General features: G+C 42.6%; 6 protein-coding genes across 6 annotated transcripts; 2 read left to right on the forward strand and 4 right to left on the reverse strand.

Annotated features, from left to right (window-relative positions):
* Nucleotides 1-850: 850 nt before the first annotated feature.
* Nucleotides 851-9,214, forward strand: LOC128305729 (probable cytochrome P450 301a1, mitochondrial). Its single transcript, XM_053043316.1, has 8 exons — nucleotides 851-900; nucleotides 5,197-5,669; nucleotides 7,100-7,250; nucleotides 7,338-7,450; nucleotides 7,845-8,240; nucleotides 8,298-8,463; nucleotides 8,532-8,780; nucleotides 8,852-9,214. Exons 2-8 carry the CDS (start codon nucleotides 5,362-5,364, stop codon nucleotides 9,176-9,178), a joined length of 1,710 nt encoding a protein of 569 aa, XP_052899276.1. The 5' UTR covers nucleotides 851-900; nucleotides 5,197-5,361; the 3' UTR covers nucleotides 9,179-9,214.
* Nucleotides 9,215-9,303: 89 nt separating this feature from the next.
* Nucleotides 9,304-9,851, reverse strand: LOC128302931 (uncharacterized). The gene is made up of 3 exons (XM_053039781.1): nucleotides 9,798-9,851; nucleotides 9,446-9,691; nucleotides 9,304-9,387 (listed from the first exon to the last, which is right to left on the reverse strand). Exons 1-3 carry the CDS (start codon nucleotides 9,849-9,851, stop codon nucleotides 9,304-9,306), a joined length of 384 nt encoding a protein of 127 aa, XP_052895741.1.
* A 652-nt stretch (nucleotides 9,852-10,503) lies between these two features.
* LOC128302932 (uncharacterized) lies at nucleotides 10,504-11,610 on the reverse strand. Its single transcript, XM_053039782.1, has 5 exons — nucleotides 11,554-11,610; nucleotides 11,434-11,472; nucleotides 10,996-11,106; nucleotides 10,654-10,930; nucleotides 10,504-10,580 (listed from the first exon to the last, which is right to left on the reverse strand). The coding sequence occupies exons 1-5, from the start codon at nucleotides 11,608-11,610 to the stop codon at nucleotides 10,504-10,506; spliced, it is 561 nt and encodes a 186-aa protein (XP_052895742.1).
* A 377-nt stretch (nucleotides 11,611-11,987) lies between these two features.
* Nucleotides 11,988-12,918, reverse strand: LOC128304346 (uncharacterized). The gene is made up of 5 exons (XM_053041523.1): nucleotides 12,865-12,918; nucleotides 12,753-12,797; nucleotides 12,565-12,675; nucleotides 12,210-12,489; nucleotides 11,988-12,129 (listed from the first exon to the last, which is right to left on the reverse strand). The coding sequence occupies exons 1-5, from the start codon at nucleotides 12,916-12,918 to the stop codon at nucleotides 12,071-12,073; spliced, it is 549 nt and encodes a 182-aa protein (XP_052897483.1). The 3' UTR covers nucleotides 11,988-12,070.
* A 3,227-nt stretch (nucleotides 12,919-16,145) lies between these two features.
* On the reverse strand, nucleotides 16,146-18,347 carry LOC128302933 (uncharacterized). The gene is made up of 5 exons (XM_053039783.1): nucleotides 18,246-18,347; nucleotides 18,057-18,173; nucleotides 17,680-17,967; nucleotides 16,535-16,651; nucleotides 16,146-16,466 (listed from the first exon to the last, which is right to left on the reverse strand). Exons 1-5 carry the CDS (start codon nucleotides 18,345-18,347, stop codon nucleotides 16,146-16,148), a joined length of 945 nt encoding a protein of 314 aa, XP_052895743.1.
* A 2,337-nt stretch (nucleotides 18,348-20,684) lies between these two features.
* On the forward strand, nucleotides 20,685-21,672 carry LOC128302934 (uncharacterized; the record flags this gene model as incomplete). The annotated part of the gene is made up of 3 exons (XM_053039784.1): nucleotides 20,685-20,984; nucleotides 21,066-21,323; nucleotides 21,388-21,672. Coding segments are annotated over 3 exons (843 nt in total), but the record flags the coding sequence as incomplete, so codon positions are not given.
* Nucleotides 21,673-21,684: the final 12 nt, after the last annotated feature.

Genomic DNA, 21,684 nt, shown 5'->3' on the forward strand with positions numbered 1-21,684 from the left:
TCAGATTTCCTACACCAAGAGAGCATCCAAAACAGGAGCTGACATCAATTCCCCTCCAGCGTGCATATAGCTGAACCGCTCACGCGTGTTAACATTGCGCGTGATAGAAGAATTTCTCACACGTTGGCTATTATTGCAGGGTTTTTGGGGACTATTTTGACATGTTCAGCATGACATTGTTTGGCTCGTATGGTATCTCATATAATCGTCTAAAAAAAGCCAGAAATGCTAGGCATCAATATCCTGAGGATGTCATGCCGATAAAGAAGAAGGAATTTAAGTACACTGCATACTTCTCTTGCGTTGCCGTGTAACCGGGCCGATATAGCTAGTCAAATAGAAACAAATGTTTTATATAACCAAAGATATATAAAATCCAAGGATATTTTCGATCAAATTGTTTCCTTTTTAATTAGAGTTTGTGCTATAAATTAACTCTGCTGCTAAATTTCCAAAACTCGCACAAACGGCACAAATTGTTTGGGGCCCCCAAAACGGCGAGGCCTTAGGCGACCGCCTACTCCACCTACCGTTTGATCCGCCGCTGGAGAAGATACAAGAGTGCCATATTGTGGAAACTGGATTGATAAAGCTAGATTTTATATCACGCCACGAATTAAGTTTCCGATCTTCCATTTATATTTTCCTATTTTTTTCACGCTTTCCACCAAGGGTTAACGTCTCTCGCAAAGCGTTACGCTCTCTCTCTCTCTCGTGGGCGCTCTCATTCGCCGTACACTCACGCTCCTGCGGTTCGCACGTATTGGGGCCACCGTAACGCGACACTCGGGCAGCTACAGTCCGATCGCTTCGCACTCCCAACTGTCAGTGTTTCTCGTGCGTTCGATCGTTGAAGTCTTTCGTTCTGTTCGAAGATCCGTAATCCGTCCGCTGTGTTGTGTGAGCTTATTTTCCTTCCCTTCTTTGAACCATTCATTTCTACCCCACCGCACTGGGCACTGGGGATTCGAAGAGAAATTCGAAGCGATCGCAGTAGTGCGTGTGTACCCCGTTACATCGATTGGAATCGTTTCGCGGTTCGCTTTTGGTCCGGTTAATTCACCCCAGCAGCGAATGGGCGAGAGATGTGCGGGGAACGTTTGGCGATCGGTTTCTTTTCCCTCTGTTCGGCTTAACCAGCACGCAAACGCGTTCAGCCGCGTTGGAATTGTACGCGTTCATGGTGTGTTTCGTTCACATCTTTTACTCTGACCTCCAAAGTGGAATGGGAAAAAGGCTAACGAATGAATGGCGATGTGCAACGCGGCTGTTGAGATTGTGTCATGAGAAGAATGACCTGGAGCCGTTTGTTGCAAAAACTTGTTTCGGTTTATCGTTAAGCGCCATTATTCCGGTGAAACCGAGGTCAAGGTTGGTGTTTAAAACTACTGAGCAAAAAGCAGTGTTCCGGTGTCAAACAATTATGATGTGCTTCAGTGTTTTACCGTTAGCGAATTTGTGACGAAACTTATGAAGATTATGACAGTAAAGACACATCTGGCAGTTCGATTCCAGATCGCGATCGCATCGCGATGATCAAAAGCAATGATCTTCGAACACACCCTAACGGGCTGACATTCCAAACCCCACTGTGTTTACTCGTGTTTGCTCAGATATTCCTTGGTGGTGGTGGTGATGATGGTGGCGACCGTGCTTTAGAGGGTTGGCATTGCTGACCGATCAAACAATCCGCCTGGTAGTGAAGTGGTCATCTCGAATCGGGTGAACTGACAGCTTGGTGAAATCTCTAACGCAACGGTGTTCAACACAAAGAAGATGAACCCACGGCCGGATTTTTGGGGCGGCCAGCAGACGTGGCAGCAGACGATCGTTGTCCGGCCGAAACACTCCACGGGCCTCGTGCGTTTCGATGGCGAACGATGGGTGGCAGATTTTCTCGAAAAAGTGAAACCCAAAACACCACAAACCGCGTTCACTTTCCTGCTGCAAAATGCATATGTTTTTGTTCACACATTTTGTTAGCGCACTTGTGTAATGTGATCATATCGTGCGGGGTTTTGCAGTTCCTGATTTTAACCTTGGGTTTTTTTTTGTGCGAAGTTTACATTCTGCCCCATCGAACGGAAGAATATTCGCAAATGTTGACCGAACCAATTCGCACCTTCCCGAACTACTGATGGCGAGTCTTATCACGCCAAATGCGCTTCAAAGATGCAAATAGCTTGTGCAAAGAAGAGAAAAAGATTGTTTTGAATTTAAGTTATTGAAAATTTGGGCGAACTCATTATGACTCAGTTTTTGTTTAACATTTTTTTCAAATAAAACTTTGTAAACAATTTTATTCAAAAGCCCTTCGGTAAAATCTGAGGTTTGGTTTGTAAATGCTCTCACACATTCGATAGAGTTCCGGTAGAGCAATCAATATTTCACAGCCACACATAATATGCATGGAGCAGCCATTTTTAACACATGCTTCCATCCACACACGCTTGACAAATCGAGCGATCGCTTTCATTCGAAAGGCAAAAACCCTTCAAGATACCACTCGACTCGTGGTGTTGACGGCCTTCATCACGTTCCGCAATGATGTTGCCCATACGGGAGACACTTTAGAGCACAATTGTTTTCCACCCTTGGCTGTGCGTAAAAAGGTTCCCGCCCAAGGTGTACCGTATGGTTGACTGTTGGTTTGAATCCACCTCCCCGCGGAACCGCGCCATTGTGCGACACTCATATGCATGTGCATTATCGTGAAACAATGACACCTGTCCTCGATGTGGACGCTTCTTGCGTAGTGCAATCTTTAGACGCTAACCCCCTAATCGGTCCAGCAACGGGATTTACCACCACACCGAACACATTTCCGAACCGGTCGATGTGGCCCCGGTGGTGTGGGGTGAACGTTTTAAACCAGCCACAACGATATTCGTTCGACGGACTGGCTAACCTTGACTTAATCGAAAAGGCAAACGGGTAGCCAATCTTCGTGTGGTGCTGCCGATTGCACAGCATTCGATGCTGCTAATGTTGTGCAGCCTGTGCCGAAGACACGACTCGACCGGATTGTTTCAGTGGCGAGAAGAAATCTTAGAATGTTACCCATACGCGGTGATGCAATACGGTCGATGTCGTTGTACCCTGTTGTATGTAAGAAACCCGCAAAAAACATTGCTTAACTTGAAGCTGATCGTAAAGGTTTTGCGAAATGAAGCATGAAATAGTGAGTGAAAATTCGCCGATTCAACTGAATAACTTGCCATTTTGAAGCAATTCGAGTAGATTCGAAACTTAAGCAAAATACATCGCTTACGAAAATTATGTTACCCTAAGGCTTTCCGCCCTCAACTTCTTTCTTATTTAAGCCAATGTACACACAATCTACGTGCGTTGGCAATTTTAGTTTCTATCGAACTTACGAAAAAAAAAATGCTTCGGCCTGTGATAGCGGTTCGCCCCCCGAAAGACCCTTGCAAATTCCGATCACCTGCGAGGCGTATTGCGTCGGTGAAAGCGATACGATCGCGAGCTGTGAAGAAACGATCTGTTTTGACCAACACCACCGAGTCGAGCGGTTGGTTAGCGATTCGCTATGTGTTGCGTTTTCGAATTTTATCACGTATCCTCAAACACATCCACATAAAACGTTCCCTCTCTGCGTTGTTTATCGATTGATTAAAATGCGCAAGCAGTATAGAAGATTCATAGAAGTTAGTTAGTTAGTTCATAGTTCATAGTTTAGAATTCATGAATCTGAATGAACTGTTTATCTTTAATCTTCCTGAATGCCACTGAATTTCATTAAATATTCATGAACTCTTCAACATTCCAAAATCCTTACAAACTAATGCAACTCCAAGAAGTCATAATTGACGTTTTATTTGTTTTAAGTTTCTATATATTACAAACAAGATGTTTAATAGTTGAATTTACCCATTTACAACGCTCTTTAGCCTTGTCCTGAGGATGAGTCTATGAGGATTCATGAATCTTTTTCGATCTCGTGATTTGAATGACTTCTCACTGAAAATCCGTAAAACTGACTCTTCTCCGAAGATTCTTTAAGCACAGCACTAGTTCAAATTTAATTGGACAAAGTCCGTAACATCTTATTACTTACTATTAAACTATATAAGTTCTATATAGTCCCAGCTTCGTTCGTCGCGACAAGCGTTTTGAGTAGAGAAGTTTCCTCAGTTTGAAGAAAGACCGGTTTATCAGCCAGCACCCCAACGGGTATTTAAACATCAATTTACTTGTCGGTGCTGGCTTTTGACCCAAGATAGGTGTAGTTTTGAACATCTAGTGTAAATATTATAACATATAGTATCCACATTTTATATTATGTACTAAGGTTCTTCACCATTAATGAAAATCTGTCATCAAAAGCTCACGCTCTTCTCTCTGACCCTTTTCGAATGGTTTAAACGGAATTTATGGATTGTGGTTGTCCGGTGTCATTCGTTGCCCTTTCGAGTTTAATGTGCAGCATGAGCACATTTTTTAAGCCTTTTAAGCCTCAGATTGAATAATTAAACAGTGACAGATGCAATAATAACATTTAAATAGTATTATGAAAAGCCCCAAAGAAGTACAAGTGATTTACTAGCCATCATTAGTTGTTCATTGATTAGGCTTAAAATTTAAAGACACACCTGACAATAGCTACAATCTATGGGTATGTGCTTAAAGACTGTTGAAAATCTCCCAGAAAGTAAAACAGTAATAATTTTCTGATTAGAGAAGGTTTAAACCATTGAATTACTATGAAAATCAAGCAATTAGTCAAGTGTTCTATTAAAAGCAATTTTCTAAATTTCCAACACCTCTAACTAAGTAGCATACAAGCTAATTATTAATCACTTAAACATGAACTAAAACTGACTTGTACGCTAAATTGATTAGTGGCACTTAACACTGCAACGTTCCATCATCCAACAGTTCCAGCTCAACTAATGTTTGAATAAAACCGAATCTTTCGCGAGTTAAATAACCATCACGTCAGCATATGCAGTTCAAGGTTACTGTGGTTATTGGATTCGAGCAAAAAGAAAAAAAATCCCCCGTCACAATCTAGCTTTGCATCCTCCATATGTGCTGGGCTGCTTGGATCGAGATTATAGTATACTGCGGATGACCACCGATTGAAATAAGCCGAACTTTGCTATAGCACCTTAGGTGTGTGCGTATCTTTCAAACCAGTTTCATGTTTTGCTATTCCACTGTTGTCACTGTCAGAAAACTAGCTTCCCGTTCGGCTGGTTGACCGGAGCACCAGTCAGGAGCGCACGAACTCGCACCAGCAGCATAGGTTTACGAGTGTTCGAGTGTAGACATAGTGTGTGAAACGTAGTGAGTTTTGCGTCTGGCGGTTTCTTGTCTCGCAATTGCAAACAAACAAAAATGAACCACACCCGGCAACGATTAATACGCGAGCTGACGGTGACGGTCCGGACGGTTACCCAGCCAAGGCCGACGGTGCAGCTCCAGCGACAGCGGCAACAGATCCGATGCAGCAGCACCGACCGACCGATCCGTCACGCACACTCGACCGCTTCCTGTCCCCATCTGGTCGAGGCACTGAACGATGCCGACGTTGCCCAACCACAAACGACCGGCACCACACGCACCACAATCCGGCTGGAAGATGCACGGCCCTACTCGGAAGTGCCCGGACCGAAGCCGCTGCCAATACTGGGCAACACCTGGCGGTAAGTTTCGGGACGTTTCTGTCGCGATTCCTTTTTGTGGGAACAGGTTTCTTGGGTGGGAATTTTTATGATACGGATAGTAGCATTGACGTCACAGGCGATCGTGTTTGGTTTTGCGTCAATCGCACCAGATAGAACGGGCAGCCAAAAATTAACGAAAAGATCAAGCATTTTTATTCGAAAAGTGTCCACTTCGAATTGACGCGTTTTATAGAGCTTCAATATCATTCTCAAACTTTCAATGAGAAGAGAAAAGTATAATTCTCTCCCACCAAAGTAAGCAGTAATAGCGCGCAGTAGCGAGCTCCCCAAGCTTTTGATTAATGATAGCTACCATTTGTACCGTCAACAGCATTAAATCAAAGAACTTCTTGTCTAGTATGATAAATTACATGCCGTCAGGTACGTTACTCAATTTACCGGTTGCAAGCAACGGCACTTTTTGTGAAAAGGTTGTAGACCCCCGAAGCTTTTTTGTGCCTTATTTGCATAATCGCGTTGAGTGAGATATGATGATATTATTTTAAATTTAACTATTTTATTGTGAGAATGTGAATCACACGGTGGAGTAATGAAAGGAAAATGATTCTAAAAATAGATACCTTAACCAGCTAGACATGCTTAATACATCACCCTTTTTTATTCTACTATAGGCCTCTATAAACATACGCCATTTATGCGCCATTTATCAGTCATTAAAAGATCATTAGACTTGTTTGGATACGGAAAGGAACCTTGAGAAACTGTAGGGTGCATAAAAAAATCATGAAGAATAAGACGGTTGTTGTCTATTTTGTTGTTTTGTTTTGTGATTCAGAGCTGCTCTTTTTTTCTCTCTTTTCTGTGTTATTTTATACATTACTTCCGTTTTAAATGGTCAAGCATGAAATATATCAAGCAAGAAAAAAGTTTTCTAAAGCTAGTTTATACATTTTTTATTCATTTTTATGTTTCACGTTTCTCTTTTTATCTGTTTTTACATGTTTTTACTTTTATCTGATATTCGTTTTGGATTAGTTAATTTATTTTACCTATTATTACCTTTTATTTTACCTATTTATCTTTGTTATGTTTCTGAAACTTCACCTTACATCAGACACCTTGCCTTAACTCGAATTAAAATTGATTTGTTTGCTTGCTGTCATAATGGAGCTGGGTGTTTTGCAAGCATTTTGCCCATATCACTCTCGGCGGGCGCTTGTTTTAAACGGCTCATTAGCTACCACCAAACACTGGGAAATCAGGCTCAAGACTCAAGGGAATCAGTTTGCCCAAGCGTTTGCATCGTGCATTACTCTGTGTTTGTGAGCAATGAATTGCTCGCCACGAAACCATACGATCGAAAGCGCCCGCACTTGCGGGGGTGGCCCATTTTCACATAATTTTCACATCGAAACCTCTTCCTCTTGCCTCTTGCCCTTGCCGTGTAGCGTTTTCCCCATCATCGGCCAGTACAAAATATCGGATGTGGCGATGATATCGTTCCTGCTGCACCGTCACTACGGACGTATCGTACGCCTCGGAGGATTGATCGGTCGTCCGGATCTGCTGTTCGTGTACGACTGTGACGAAATCGAGAAGGTAAGAAGGGAACGATCGACCAGCGGAAGCGTTGAAGCGTTGTTGATGGGTGTGACATTTTGCCGGTTTATCCATTTTCCGACGCAGGTGTACCGAAACGAGGGCCCAACACCGTTCCGACCATCGATGCCCAGCCTGGTGAAGTACAAGAGCGAGCTGCGGAAAGACTTCTTCGGCGATCTTCCCGGTGTCGTTGGAGTGTAAGTTGCGGATGGAGTTGTTTTCTTGGTAAAGATACGCGCAAAGGAAGGTTAGGATGTGATGCAATGGGGAGCAATTAAGGTACAATTCATCGTGGAGAAATCGTCGTCCGTTTATAGCCCGGATGAGTTAATCTTTGTTTTAATTAGTCCTCTGGGGCTACATATTACTCAGATGAATCATTCTCACCGGGCAAGTGGTACTCGTGGGAAAACTAAACGTTGCCAGAAAGCCAGAAATATCCAGCAATTAGTCTCTTAAGCTTCATTGTACCAAGGAATAGAATTACATTTGATTCAGCTCCATAAGGATCCACAGCGCCTTCTTAGATCGCGATTACTGCCAGCGGCAAATCTCCTACCTAACGCGACTTTGTTTGCTCTCCACTTACAGTCACGGCGAACCGTGGCGTGAGTTTCGTTCACGCGTCCAAAAACCGGTCCTTCAGCTGTCCACCGTCCGCCGGTACGTGTCTCCTCTCGAGCAGGTGACAGAGGAGTTCATCGACCGGTGTCAGCAGTTGCTAGACGATCGGCAAGAGCTGCCGGACGATTTCGACAACGAGATCCACAAATGGTCGCTAGAGTGTATCGGCCTGGTGGCACTCGATACCCGGCTCGGCTGCCTGGAACCGAACCTGGATCCGAAATCGGAACCGCAGCAGATCATCAATGCGGCCAAGTTTGCGCTGCGCAACGTGGCCACGCTCGAGCTGAAGGCACCGTACTGGCGCTACTTCCCAACGCCCGTCTGGTATAAGTATGTCAGCAACATGGACTACTTCGTGAAGTGAGTAACGAATGCCGGCGGGTTGGAGGCGGTACTAAGCCAAACTTTTATTGACAGAATCTGCATGAAGTACATCAAAAATGCCACCCAGAGGATGAAGCTGAACGAGGGCCGTGCGCTGGACGGAGAGCCCTCGTTGCTGGAACGTGTCATCAAGAGTGAGAACGACGAAAAGCTGGCCGTTGTGATGGCGCTTGATTTGATTCTAGTTGGGATTGATACGGTAAGAACGGTTCTGTCGGGAAGTTTAGTAGCACGGCGAGATACTTGATGGTTGCTCTCCTTCTTCAGATTTCCATGGCCGTCTGTTCGATTCTGTACCAACTCGCGACCCGTCCAGCGGAGCAGCAGAAACTGTACGAAGAACTGAAGCGGCTCATACCGGATCCGAAGACACCGCTCACAATCCAGCTGCTCGATCAGGCACACTACCTGAAGGCATTTATCAAGGAGGTGCTGCGGGTGTACAGTACCGTCATTGGCAACGGGCGTACACTCCAGGAGGACACCGTCATCTGTGGCTACCGGATTCCGAAAGGGGTACGAACGGGGGTTCGTTCGACCATGAAGTTAATCCACTAACCATCGCGTTCTCGACATCCATATTGCAGGTGCAGTGCGTGTTTCCGAATCTAGTCCTCGGCACGATGGAAGAGTACGTGTCCGATGCGCAGCGCTTCAAGCCGGAACGTTGGCTTAAGCCGGCCCAGGGTGGTTCCGGCGATCAGCTGCATCCGTTCGCGTCGCTACCGTACGGTTACGGTGCGCGCATGTGTCTTGGCCGGCGATTTGCCGACTTGGAGATGCAAATACTGCTGGCGAAGCTGTTGCGTTCGTTCAAGCTCGAGTACCACCACAAACCGTTGAACTACGAGGTCACGTTCATGTACGCACCCGAAGGTGCGCTGAAGTTTAAGATGACACCGCGGGAAGATTGAGGTGGCGTGGACCACAATGTCCTCAATGTCACTTCAGGGGGGGATGAGTTTAGGTTTTTTTTCTGTTTGTTTTATACATAAAGCTACTTTAATAAACTGTTTGAAGAATTAAAGCATGGCCGTCGCTAGAATGGTTGCGGACACTGTAGAATGAACGCCCGTAAGCTGTTGCACTGCGCACTGTTACTCCAAACGTGTGGTGGACAGTTCTGGAAGAGGATTCCGATGGAAATCACTGGCCGAATTGCATCCACTGATATTGCTTACCAAAAAGTTTCTAATGTTGATACATCCCACAAAATCTACGCCCAGCTTGTTGCACCCTGGCGCCGGAACCTGCTCAATGCCATTAGCCGTCACTTGCTGCACACACTGCAGCACGTTTCCTTGGAACAACTGCAGTACGGCTGGATCGTTCTGTGTAGCCGTCAAGATGACGTGCAATATCTTTGCCTGATCGAGCACACCATTCACCAGCGTTCCGGTGGCGTTGAGGGCACACTCTACAAAGCACTATGAACAAAACAAAACATCATTAAATTGAGGTGAGCCCAACTCTGAGCAACCTTACAGAGAAGACCTCCAGAACTCACCTTGCCCCGTTCGTAAATCAACGTACGCTGAAGCGGTTCTCCGCCATACAGATTCTTGCAGTTTCGAAGAAGTTCCTCATCGATAAGAGATGGCAATTGGCAGCAGTCTTTGGGATGCTTCGAATCCAAATTTAATCTCGATTAGATAAAACTCCCTACTGCTGCTTCTATCGCCATCAGAACCTACTTACCGCTTCCAATGGAGGTTGATTGCAATTTACCAACGACTGTGTGTCGGTGTTCGAAGGAAATGCATCGCACATCGCCAACGTTAGCAGTAAAACCAACAGCAATTCATGCCCAAAATGGCAGACTATCCGTTGATGTGGCACCATTGCGGTGGCACTGTGCAACTGCGTAGGGCGCTCGACTGATGGTGAATGAACGGCAGATAACGATAGATTTTTGTGGAACACACTCAAAACACAATACGCCCAGCAGGTTTTTTTTTTATTGTCAATGAATTTCTCAAACAAAAAGAAAATAATAAAATTAATCTAATTCAGTTCAATGCTTCGCACCGACACACAGAAGCAATTCAATTTCTATACCATCCCATTTTTATGCTAAAGAAGCAAAAAAAAAAAAAAACAAGCGCTGCGTTAAATTGAAACTCAACGCGTTACATAGTTTGTTATTCTCGCGTGCCGCATTTGTGGTGTTCTGTGGGAAATTATTGGTGTGTTCTTTTTTATCATTTTGAAGGTTTTTCACTTGTTCTTGTTGTTCCCATTACTGCGATGATTTGTACAGCACGCCCTCACCGTACTTTGCCTTTATTCTCTTCGTCAATTCATCGCAAAAACTTGCTGGAAGTAAAAAGTGAACAAAAAGCAACCATTATTATTCACTGGCTGACGACAGTTCCGTTCGCATGCTCACAGTTTAGCCACCGATCTTTTGGACAGTTTACCATATCTACGTCCAACAAGCAGCGGTTGAACAGGTAAGGGATGGGACTGCATCGCATTTTCACTGCACTTGCCGCCAAGCGCTTCATCAGATTATTCGTAATCTTTACACAAATCGCTAGCGCAAAGGTAAATGGTTCCTGCAGCGCTGCATCGAGGCTGTCCTTGTACTCGATATACTTGTCTATTTCAAGTTTTTCCCCATTGGAAAACATGCCGATCGCATTGTAGTAGCACTGATGAATACACTAGAAGGTAGTGGGTTTGAACGGTTGGGTTAAAAATGGTCCATATCCGGGGAGGGTGATCGTACCATGAGCGTTTCTTTGTTTTCGGTGGAATTTTTGTACTGCTCGTTGCATGCACGATACGGTTCCTGGGGAAACGAGTGCTCCACCATGCAGCACCACTGTACATCAGAGTTCTGGAAGGAGATTTAAATCTTTCATTACTGATAAATGTGATAGAGAAATTTCGTCATTTTTAGCATAAATTACAACTATTTTTTACAAATGCTTCAGTGACTTTTTTAAAGATTAATTTATTTTCCCCCAGTCGTGAAAAACTACATCGAATAACAGAAATTGTAACACTGATTGCATACTTTCAGGCGCAAGCACGCGTAACGCTTCGCTAGCGTTACTCTTTTCTTTTCTTGAACAATATTACTTCAAACAGTTTACGTTGCTTGTATAAGATTGATTTTGTTTTGTTTTTTAGCTAAATTTGCTTTCATTCATTAACTACTTACCGGATCATCATCGAAGTTGAAGTCCACTATGGCAAATACCTGCGAAAGACACAATGAACTAAATTTACCAAACAAACGACACTTTACCATCCGCGCATGTTGATAAAACTTGCGTATAACCTGAATAAGTGCAATCACCACTAGTGAACAAACTCGTCCAAGGGCAGTCGGATGCATTTTTACGCCACTAAGCGCCAAACGCTAATGAACTGCATCTTTTTCTATACTTCCGTGGCCGGAAATGGTGTGAATTTAGATCTGTTTTTTGCGATTGTTAAAAAGTGCAACTAACGCTACCGGTTTATCAGCAATTACAGTGTGACCAGCAATTGATGTTCATGATCGATCGTGTGATTGATAAAACAGGGCACGTGCTGTAAGCCGGTGGATATGCAATGACATCACAAGTAGGCGATGGGCGCTTTGATGACGGATATAAAGCCATCCATGCCGATATAACTATTTTGCGTTACAATACCTGCGAGAACTCTCCAACTGTTTACGGGGTGAAATTTTACAAACAAACAGCAAGGAACATATTCATATGCGAGTTGCTTTTATTTGAATCTACATGTTCGTTATAAATGTAATCGATGAATTCACTTGTAATGTGATTCTCCGTCACCTGTATCACCTTTTAATTTCCGGGACGTTTTGGGGCGCATTCACCGTTCTTAACTTTTTCGCAGAAGCTTGCTGATGGAATGGATAAATAAATGGAAATAAAAATGAGCCATAGATGATCGACGTTTTCTGTAAAAAAAACATCAACTCACAGCTATTCCACTTGTCAGCCGGACACTGGTTAAAGGTGTTTTTCATAAGACACATGAGGAAAAATCCACTCACGGGTGAGCATTTCATATCGTGCCCTTTTCCTTGTTCTTGCATCTTCGTTTTCATGCCCGTGATCACTTCAATACACTTGGTGGCGATGTCCTTCGCTGTATCCTTCCACCCGTCTTCCAACCGATCCACGAACTCCATAACCTTTTCCTGCACGATATCGTCACCGTTTGTCAATCCAAGTGACTGCATCTTACACTGGACTGAACACTTTGAAGAAGTAGACATTTTTTAAAATATAATTTATAGGAACACTTTATGTTTAAAAAGGATAAAAAATCATACCATCATTTTCTCATGCGGTTGGGAAGCTTCGTCTGCAGCGGAAGAGCAATCGTCCGCATCATTCAGTGAGATAATTTTTTCAACCTGGCAGCACTGATCCAATTCATCGCGCTGTATTCATCAGAACCAGGAAAATGGTTGTTAATGGAAAAAACAATTCACCAAATATCTTATCTTTCCATTCTTACCCTATCCTTCAAATTCTCACAGTCCGCATCGGCGCTAATGAATGGCTAGAGAAAATAATCATTTCAATCACATGTTTACTAACCTTTGCAGGGTTCTGCAACCAATACTCACCATAGTGCATCCGAGAAAGACAAACAGAACCATACAATACTTCATCGAACCCATCGCTGGAATGAATGACTCTGTTAAAGTTTCAACGCTCAACCAAATAGCCACAATAATATTACGCTTCAAGCTGCCTTCGTGTGCCTGTTTTATAGAGCCACATTGGGCCGAAGTGACACGTTAATGTCAATCCGCATGGCATGTCCGATGCTTACCGATAAGAAGCGTGACTGAAAAGATCTTCCGCCTGTTTTTGTCCCATTCGTCATTTGTAATCTAAGCGTTTAAAATCGGTTTATTACAGTCAAAAAGTTGATTATAAGTTATTTGAGCTTTAGTTTTTCGCTATTTCTAATCATCATAATCAATGTTATTTTGACCTCAAATCTTGGCCTTATTGGCCTTAAATATGCATCAGTGCATCAGTCCGGGAAGAAAATGGGAAATTATTCTAGATATGTTCTTTTTAAATTGTTAATTGGACTTATCGACGCTCCTAATTTTATGTGTTCGTTAAAAATAAAGGTAGTAATTAGAATCAGAATTAGAATTAGGAAGACCTCGACAATTTCCTATTGTCGAAAACATTTAATGTTCAACTTTGTTCGCACTTAAAGTGAGCACCAGAATAGAAACAAATCGTGTTTATTGAAAGATTTTAGATATAGTTCATAAAAGCTACGTTTGCTAAACATGTTGAAATACATTTTCGGTACATGAAGTACAGAAAAATGGCTTTATTCATCATAACTGCTACAATAACATCAACAGAACGGAACATTCCGTCGTACCTTGTTGCAAGCTGTACTAGCTCTCCACCGAGAAATGGGACAATTGTTGTAAGTGACCGCATCCAAACACCTCGCCACCTGTTGCCCAACTATTGGACACTGTTCTTCACACTGTTGACATTGTTTGGGTTTATCTCTCTGGATGTTTTGCATCCTTTCATTGCACTTATCGATCGCTAAGCGTACCGCTTGGCGATAATCAACGGGAAAACTATCCGTTACCGGGTAGAGCATTTCCAGATGCACCTCGTAGCCATCAATGGCACCCAATTCCTCAAACACACATTGCATCAGGCACTATGTGGACGCAAACAAAAAAGTGGCAATCAATTAGTAATGGGAAAACACATTGTTTGAACACTCATTTACCATATCATACGAATTTGAACCCGGATTGTGATGAGCGGCAGCCTTTTCTTGGCATTTTGTTCGAATGTGACGTGGTATGAATTCCTCGATCTCGCAACATAGAGCCAGTTCCGTTTGCTGAAGAGATTGCAGAATAAAACAATGCTCTAATCACTTCTCTATTAAAGCGTTCTCTTACCTGTCTCTTCGAGATGCACTCGGTGGAACCCTGAAATAAAATTGGTTAATCATCACATGTTAATAAAAAAAGCTGCTATAAAACCTTATAATTACCACACAAATGTTTATTGAAGTAAAATAAAGCAAGGCAAGGAAAGTTGACGCTGAAATCATGTTGAGTCACAAACGCTTCAATGTGTACTCTCTTCTTACTAAGCTACAGACGTGTATAAATATACGACCCACAAACAGGAAATATAATTCGATACATATAATTTTCTGTGGTTCGAATGCATAGCGAATTATATCGCTATACTGTTCTTAATTAAGAATATGTAAATTAAATATTGAAGCATACCGGTAGCGACACCGGTGTGTGCACGGCAGGACCGGAATAAAATCCTATCCGGATCAATCCTCCGTACGCAGAACTGACTATCCGAGTGCGTGGTAGAATTAGGTCTAGTAGGCCAGAAATGGCAGGCATGATCTAGTAGGTCGCCTACTTAACTCTTTAAGGACTTTTAACTCAAAGATTAATTCTTCAACGTGTCTTATTTTCCTTTAAGTTGTCGGATGGAGTTTGTGCATAATAGAGAAAGAAAAATACCGATAAGAAGCAAATCATATTTAAATTCTTCTTCTAGCTTAATCGACACAACAACCTCAGGAGGATTCTTTTGTTGGAAAGTTCAAATAATACTATTAATCTGAACAATAAGGAACACCTTGCCTAACCTTAGCGCACACCATACTAGCCCTCCAGCGAGTCGTGGGACAGTTTTCGTATATTAATATTCTCAGGCAACGATCGACAAAAACGCCTACAAATTCGCATTGGGAGCTTATCTGTTCGATTTGAGCTCTCAATTTACGCACCAGCTTACTGCACTCGGCGATCGCCGTATATACCGCGTGGCGATAATCGACTGCATAAGCCTCCGCCAGTGGATAGAGTTTCTCAAGGTGTGCTTCAAGCCCGTCAATCGCACCCAGTTCCTCAAATACACACTTCTGCAAACACTGGCAGTGGAAACGTAACGTCGTAAGATTATTATCTCGTCGCAAGGTAGCTATCTTCACTTACCACATCGTACATATCTGTTCCGGGATTAACATCCGCTGCCACCAGTTCTTCACATTTCGTCAACAAGTGTTCCGGCGCCAGAGGTTCCATCTGGCAGCAGTTTGGAATTTCCACTTGCTTCGTGATGGAAGAAGATTGTCAAATAAATAACAATGCCACAATGTAACCTACGTCTCCTATCATACAAAAAACCAACTTACCTGTCTTTGGGTAATGCATTGCGATGAAGACTTTAACGATTAAAAACAGAAACAATTACAATCGAACGTTAGAGTCTTATGTTTATTTTGATCTCATTTACCTTACTATTGGAGAATGAATTTATTAGTAACACAGTGGTAAGAATGTTAAATACAGAATTGCTCATTATTAAGGTTGATGACTAACGCTAACGCTTAACGCTTCGTAACCGGTCTAATATAGTCGAAACGGAACTTCAAAATTGAAGCATTTTCTTGAAATGGATATTTAAAATTAGCTACAGGGACATTGAATTAGCTACACTCATTATTGCTATCATTTCAACAATAATTTTTCTGTGATTATTGCGCATTGATTAATAAACCTTGTGCATTTCCGGGTGATCACATTTTGTGGCGATGATCTTAGACTAGTGCTCTGAAGCTCCCCTGATTAATAATCATAAAGTCCTGTTCATTCATTTAATGAGCGTTCACTAGAGCGTTCTCATTTGACGAACCCTGTTTATCATAACTAATAATGTATCTTAGCTGAAAATTACCCAAAATAAGGAAGGTTATATTGAGCGGGATACAATTGATCAATTGTTTTTATTTGGAATTTTCGATATACGACCTGGTCGTTCTCATGCAATGAAAACCAAAAATCTGATCATCAAACTCCAACGAACTAAAGCTCTGTTAGGCTTCACATATTGGAGTACCACTCTTCACTTGTTCACAGATCGGAGTGTCAGTCCACCGCCCAACGGGACAGTTTAGTACCACCTGCAATGCCACGCATGCATGAAACTTAACAGCAAATGCGCTGCACGTGGTCGGCGCAAGTTCCGCCTCCCGTCTAATGTTGTCTTTGTTTGCGATACAGTGATCAACGGCTTTGGCAATCGTTTGCTGGTAAGCCTCGTCGTACTGGGTATGGAACTTGCTGACGTTTTCCACATCGATATCATCCTCTCCGTGCAACAAACCCATTTCCCGGTACGCACAGTCGAAAGCGCACTACGAAAAGCGGAAATAGAAGATAGTTTCACCAGATAAAGGGTTTCATCGCCGTTCCAACAACTTACCACCACTGACTGTACGTCTTTTTCCGGGTTTTGGGCGTCAATTGTTTTAAAGCAGTTTGCAAATGTCACTGCATCCATGAATGCTTCATGCTTGCAGCAGGTTGCAACCTTCGAAGCCTGAGTAGATTAAAAGCATTACCATTGTGTCCTTGCTTATCGAGATGTTACGTAGCACTTACATAAACATTTAGCTCAATACAATCTTCAGCCAGTGTTTGCCAGTCACTCGGGAATCCCAGCAACAGAACACCGATCACCAATAATGTCCGCTGCCGATGTACTCGATGGTGTTGCATGATGAGTTCCGTGGATGAGAATGGTGCATCAACTGGATTTACGGTTCGAAAGGTTTAGTTCATTTATAGGGCTACGGTTGATCAGCAAAAGATCACAGGATGTGGTGAGCAGCCACATTGAAAGTATCTTGCTCACTGTGATCAAAGCAACGTGCGCTCGCTTATTCACCAGAAACGAGCGGCTAAAGTCACGTGCAGGGAAGAGATTCAGCTAATTTTATGATCGGATAAGTTTTATTTGTAATGTTTATTTAACACGACTTATAACTACTTTATAGTGTGAAAAACGATGGGATTCGATCAATTGATTCCATTCTTCATAGGTTACTGAAAACTGTCGCAGAACCCTACAAATGTAACTCACTCATCAGTTCAGGGGCGTTAAAAGCATTTAAAGCGTGATGATAAAACGTAGAGATCATATGAGATATGAGAGTTCATCATACGTTAAACTGTAAGCGAACAAAGGTATATACTTAATGAAACAGTTAAAACCTGTGCAGTTGATAAAGATATGCTTTATTTATCTGTAAGCTTGCGGTGTCTGTTAGAATTTTTGTTACTGTTGGAATTTTTTAGCATGAAAGGTTCCATGACATGGTTTAGCTCAAATGCCCTAGATAATTTTTGTTAATATCTCATATAGATCAATCATGAATTATAATAATAAGAAAAGAAAGACAACGGACTAAACAGTCGCATACAGAACACGGAAAACGCAAGACAAGTTATTGGTTTCGGATACGTGAATAATTAGCGTAAGGTACCGCGCACGGATACAGAACTTTAAGTGAGATTTGTCACAGTTACTCTACCTCATTAGTCACACAGCGGAATGCCCGCTTTAACCTCTTTGCAAATCTCGTTGGTTGCCCACCGCTCAGCTGGACAGTTTCTCAAGGTAAGCTGTGTGACACATACATGAAACAGCAGTGCAAATGCACTACATCTTGACGGTATTTGATCCACATCTCGTAGGATATCCTGCTGAATTGCCGCACAGTCCCCAACAGCGTTCGCGGTCACTATTCGATAGTTCTTATCGAATGGCGAAAGGTAGGCAGCATACTTTGGTAAATCAATTTCGTTGTTTTCCGTGAGAAATCCCATTTCTCGGTAGGCGCAATCTAGAAAACACTGATAATGCAGAGCACCCAGCGCCAGGGGGACTTAAAAGGGATTCTTCTTTTGCTATTTTACTGTCTACACCCTGTTTCACTACTTACCACTGTAAAGTTGGGCGAATTCGGCGGTATCTGAGGTCTTAGCTGTTGGTTGCACTGTTCGTCAACTTCTTCAGAGCAGAATGCTTCGTACTGGCAGCAGCTAACAACTTCTCTGGCCTAAAAGTGAACACTTGCTTCATCATGCTTCTTTCCCAACTGGGTAAATATGTTAAAGATAAGCGAACTTACATGCACAGCCATATCGATGCATTCTTTTGCATTTGTTTGCAACGGTTGGTCACAAATCACTAGCAGCACGCTGATCAACAATAAACAGATTCGCTTGGGCATGATCTTTAGCTACGAAATACTGTCTTTCAATGGCGTTGTTGCCATGTTGAAAATGTTGGTTATTTATACAAATTTTTGAAGTTTGCCACATGATGTTGAACAAAAATTGATTAAAAGTGTGCTATTGCCGTGAAGTGTCATTAGGATTTTTACGGTGGAAATAGATTTTTCATGGTTATGGTGCAATAATTTGCATGACCATCGGAGTAAAGATGTGCTACGATATTAAAGTAAACATTACTCAGTACTGTCAATGAATCTACATAACATATTCGTATTCGTGCATTAAATATTGCATATACACTTTTATCAAGTTCAATTTAAAGAGTTTTTATTGCGGTTAACCTATAACGAAACCCCGTAATTTGCAAAGTGTCAGATCCATGTCTGTTTTTCTTGATCATTTATCAACCCAATGATGAAAGCTGGCACAAAAGTGTAACGGTTGGAACCCTATAAATGTAATCGACTTGTTGGAACAAAGGCGTCAAACACATGAAATGCGCGGTTATACAATATACAATATATATATAGTTTGTTTACAGTTTGTCTTACTAGTTGCTAATCAAACTAACTGATATACAGTGAGACCTCAACTTACCAATTTAGACTATACAATTTAGGGTATGTAAACAAAATTTTTCCAATGGAAATCAATTGAATTTCCATTAAACCGTTTAGTTTTTTGTAAGAACAGGAACATTTATATGATCCTCCTTCTCGGCCCAACTACCTCAAGAGATCAAGGTCTGCCATTTATGACTTTCTTTGACTTAATTTACCCGTAATTAGATGGTCATTCATGCGTACGAACATTAACAATTATTTGAATCCACGTTTTAAATAAATAAAATAATAGAGCGAAATTTCGCAAAGTAGCCCAATCTTGCAAAAACCCACATCTCATTTCGAGACAATTTAGCGCCTACTGAGGTTGTCAAATCGTTACATTGTTTTACAAGCCGATATGGATATCAATTTTATTTGCCTATTGACGTAAAGATTCACGCTGTAGACTATACAGCCATACTCTGCATACATTCGTACATTGTCACAAACCCTTATGAAGCACAGATCGGAGCACCCATTTTGAGATCTTTACAAATGCCACTAGTTCCCAGCCGATCATCTGGACAGTTTCGTAAAGTAAATTGTGCCACGCATTCGTGAAACAGCAACGCAAACGCACCACATTTCGACTTTATCCTGTCCGCATCGCGCTGGATGGTATTTTGATTTTCGGCACAATAATTAACAGCATTGCTGATCACGATTTGATAGTCATTATCTGTCTCAGCATAGAAGGTAATATACTTTTGTACATCAATACCGGTAGTTTCCGTGAGAAATCCCATCTCCTGGTAAGCGCAATCTAGAAAACACTGAAGAAGGGATTGATTTAGAAGTGCGCTCATAGTTGAACAGATTCCTAAGCAGTTTTTGACTACTTATCTTTTTTTTTGACGCCATGATCAGCTACTTACCACTACGAATTCTAGGGAGCTGGGTGCCATCTGAGTGCGCAGTTCTCGGTCACACTTTTCGCTAGCTTCTTCGCTGCAGAACGGTTCAAATCGGCAGCAGCTGGATATTTCTCTCACCTAAATATGAACCCAAAATTAACCATCCTTTACTAGATGTTTGAAAGATGGACGAAACTTACATGCACACCCACGTCAATGCAGTCTTTTATGTTTGTTCCCAGTGTTTGGTAACTGATCGCTGGCAAAGAGCTGAGCAGCAATAAAATGAATCGCTTGTTCATGGTCCTGTGGTGTGAAGGATTGTATGAAAATGAAGTAAAATATTGCAAAACTTTTAATACTTTGTTGGAGTATATAAAAATTTAACACACGATGTACAAACAACCAAGACAAATGTGTGGACAGCGTGAAGTTTTATCATTTCTCGACGACTTTCAGACACGCACAGAAGCATATTTTGCGAATCGAATTGATTTAGGACGGAAATGATTTAATATCGTGCATGACCACTGGATGAGGAGAATATTATTGCAGTACTGCAATATTGCTATTTTAAACTGGAAACTACCGAATTGTGGAACATCCACATATTATTGCACGCCTACTTTGATGCGTAATGAATTGCTTGGCCTGAGTCACCATTCCAGTGGAAACTTTCCTTCTGCTCCCTAAACCCTTCAGGGCAGTGTTCCCTTGTTTCCGATTGATATCATTCTTATTGATGCCATTTGAAATAAGCATGTTCTGACATGCGCAGCTAATTCTAACTGCAACGTTACTCCACTTACGTAACCGAAAATGATACGACGCGTATCAACATCCGTAAATCATAACAAAAAACCTGTCCCATAAATCATCCACCTTGCTCACGTTTTGCAATCAGTTTGTGTACGAACGGGCACCATTTTACACCATGTGGACGAGCTGTAGCAGAACCTGGACAACATGCTCGGTAGTGGCATTCTTTTTCGTTGCATCCATTGCCGGTAACAGCGAGGAGCTGCTGCGCGGAAAGGAAAACTGTCTGCGACACGACGATTTTCCCAGTCCCAATGAGTGTTGCTCTAAGCCGCAATGGATCAACCGCTACGTAGTGCGTCGCTGTCGGTACATTCACGCCGAAGTTGATGGAAGTCGGTACGAACGAGGCTCGGTAAGTTTAAATAGCAGCGGACCGCTTCATGGTCAGCATTAAACTCTACGTGGCGTGTTTGTCCAATGTCTAATTTTGCAGTGTGAAGCAAGATGTGGACTGTTCAAGATCAATATTACGATGACCGATCGCATTCATCGGGTGCGCATTTTTCGCCCGAGACTTCAAACTCGCGGAGTGGATCCGGCCTGGATTAATGTTGTCCTGAAGGCGCTCAGCTACTGCAAGCCGAAGATAACCCATCTGCAGGGCCGTCGTGTTCCGAATGATGAGGAAATGGAACAATGTGAAGTGGCGGAAGATATCTTTGGGGATTGTGTCCAAGCGCAGATGTTCATGGTACGCGTGCACTGGATGGGTTTCAGTTGCCACTTTAAAGTAATCGCTATCTTCCATTTTCCAGCACTGTCCACAAACGACTTGGATTGAGTCGAGATCGTGTGAAACCATGCGGGAACTGTTGGCCACCGGGTGTCCCTACAAAACATTGGGTGAAGTTATTGTGCTGAACGATGAAGGACACGTCGGAGATGATCGGGTGCTTGATGATGACTACGATCGTCCGTACCGTGGTGGACGAACGGAACGTCCACGGTACGATTATGATGATGATGGGTATGATCGACGTGGACAGTACGATCGGCCTGGTAGTAGCTACGGCACTGCTGACGATGGTTATGTAGTTTAGTTTCTTTAGCAA

Source organism: Anopheles moucheti, chromosome 3, assembly GCF_943734755.1.
Source record: "Anopheles moucheti chromosome 3, idAnoMoucSN_F20_07, whole genome shotgun sequence".
NCBI classification, from domain to species: Eukaryota; Metazoa; Arthropoda; class Insecta; order Diptera; family Culicidae; genus Anopheles; species Anopheles moucheti.

What these genes read in the sequence shown, in the direction of transcription:
- LOC128305729 (XM_053043316.1), top strand. Translation starts at nt 5,362, where the DNA reads ATGAACCACACCCGGCAACGATTAATACGCGAGCTGACGGTGACGGTC. An exon ending in CTTCCCGGTGTCGTTGGAGT is followed by an intron (nt 7,451 to 7,844) that starts GTAAGTTGCGGA and finishes CTCCACTTACAG; the next exon opens with TCACGGCGAACCGTGGCGTG. An exon ending in GCTACCGGATTCCGAAAGGG is followed by an intron (nt 8,781 to 8,851) that starts GTACGAACGGGG and finishes TCCATATTGCAG; the next exon opens with GTGCAGTGCGTGTTTCCGAA.
- LOC128302933 (XM_053039783.1), bottom strand. Translation starts at nt 18,347, where the DNA reads ATGCCCAAGCGAATCTGTTTATTGTTGATCAGCGTGCTGCTAGTGATT. An exon ending in ATTCGCCCAACTTTACAGTG is followed by an intron (nt 17,968 to 18,056) that starts GTAAGTAGTGAA and finishes CTGCATTATCAG; the next exon opens with TGTTTTCTAGATTGCGCCTA. An exon ending in CCAACGAGATTTGCAAAGAG is followed by an intron (nt 16,652 to 17,679) that starts GTTAAAGCGGGC and finishes TAATCTACTCAG; the next exon opens with GCTTCGAAGGTTGCAACCTG.
- LOC128302931 (XM_053039781.1), bottom strand. Translation starts at nt 9,851, where the DNA reads ATGAGGAACTTCTTCGAAACTGCAAGAATCTGTATGGCGGAGAACCGC. An exon ending in TGGCGGAGAACCGCTTCAGC is followed by an intron (nt 9,692 to 9,797) that starts GTACGTTGATTT and finishes TTTTGTTCATAG; the next exon opens with TGCTTTGTAGAGTGTGCCCT. An exon ending in TCAACATTAGAAACTTTTTG is followed by an intron (nt 9,388 to 9,445) that starts GTAAGCAATATC and finishes ATCCTCTTCCAG; the next exon opens with AACTGTCCACCACACGTTTG.
- LOC128302932 (XM_053039782.1), bottom strand. Translation starts at nt 11,610, where the DNA reads ATGCATCCGACTGCCCTTGGACGAGTTTGTTCACTAGTGGTGATTGCA. An exon ending in TCAACTTCGATGATGATCCG is followed by an intron (nt 11,107 to 11,433) that starts GTAAGTAGTTAA and finishes ATCTCCTTCCAG; the next exon opens with AACTCTGATGTACAGTGGTG. An exon ending in AAAAGATCGGTGGCTAAACT is followed by an intron (nt 10,581 to 10,653) that starts GTGAGCATGCGA and finishes TTTTACTTCCAG; the next exon opens with CAAGTTTTTGCGATGAATTG.
- LOC128304346 (XM_053041523.1), bottom strand. Translation starts at nt 12,918, where the DNA reads ATGGGTTCGATGAAGTATTGTATGGTTCTGTTTGTCTTTCTCGGATGC. An exon ending in TCTTTCTCGGATGCACTATG is followed by an intron (nt 12,798 to 12,864) that starts GTGAGTATTGGT and finishes TATTTTCTCTAG; the next exon opens with CCATTCATTAGCGCCGATGC. An exon ending in GGCTGACAAGTGGAATAGCT is followed by an intron (nt 12,130 to 12,209) that starts GTGAGTTGATGT and finishes CCATTCCATCAG; the next exon opens with CAAGCTTCTGCGAAAAAGTT.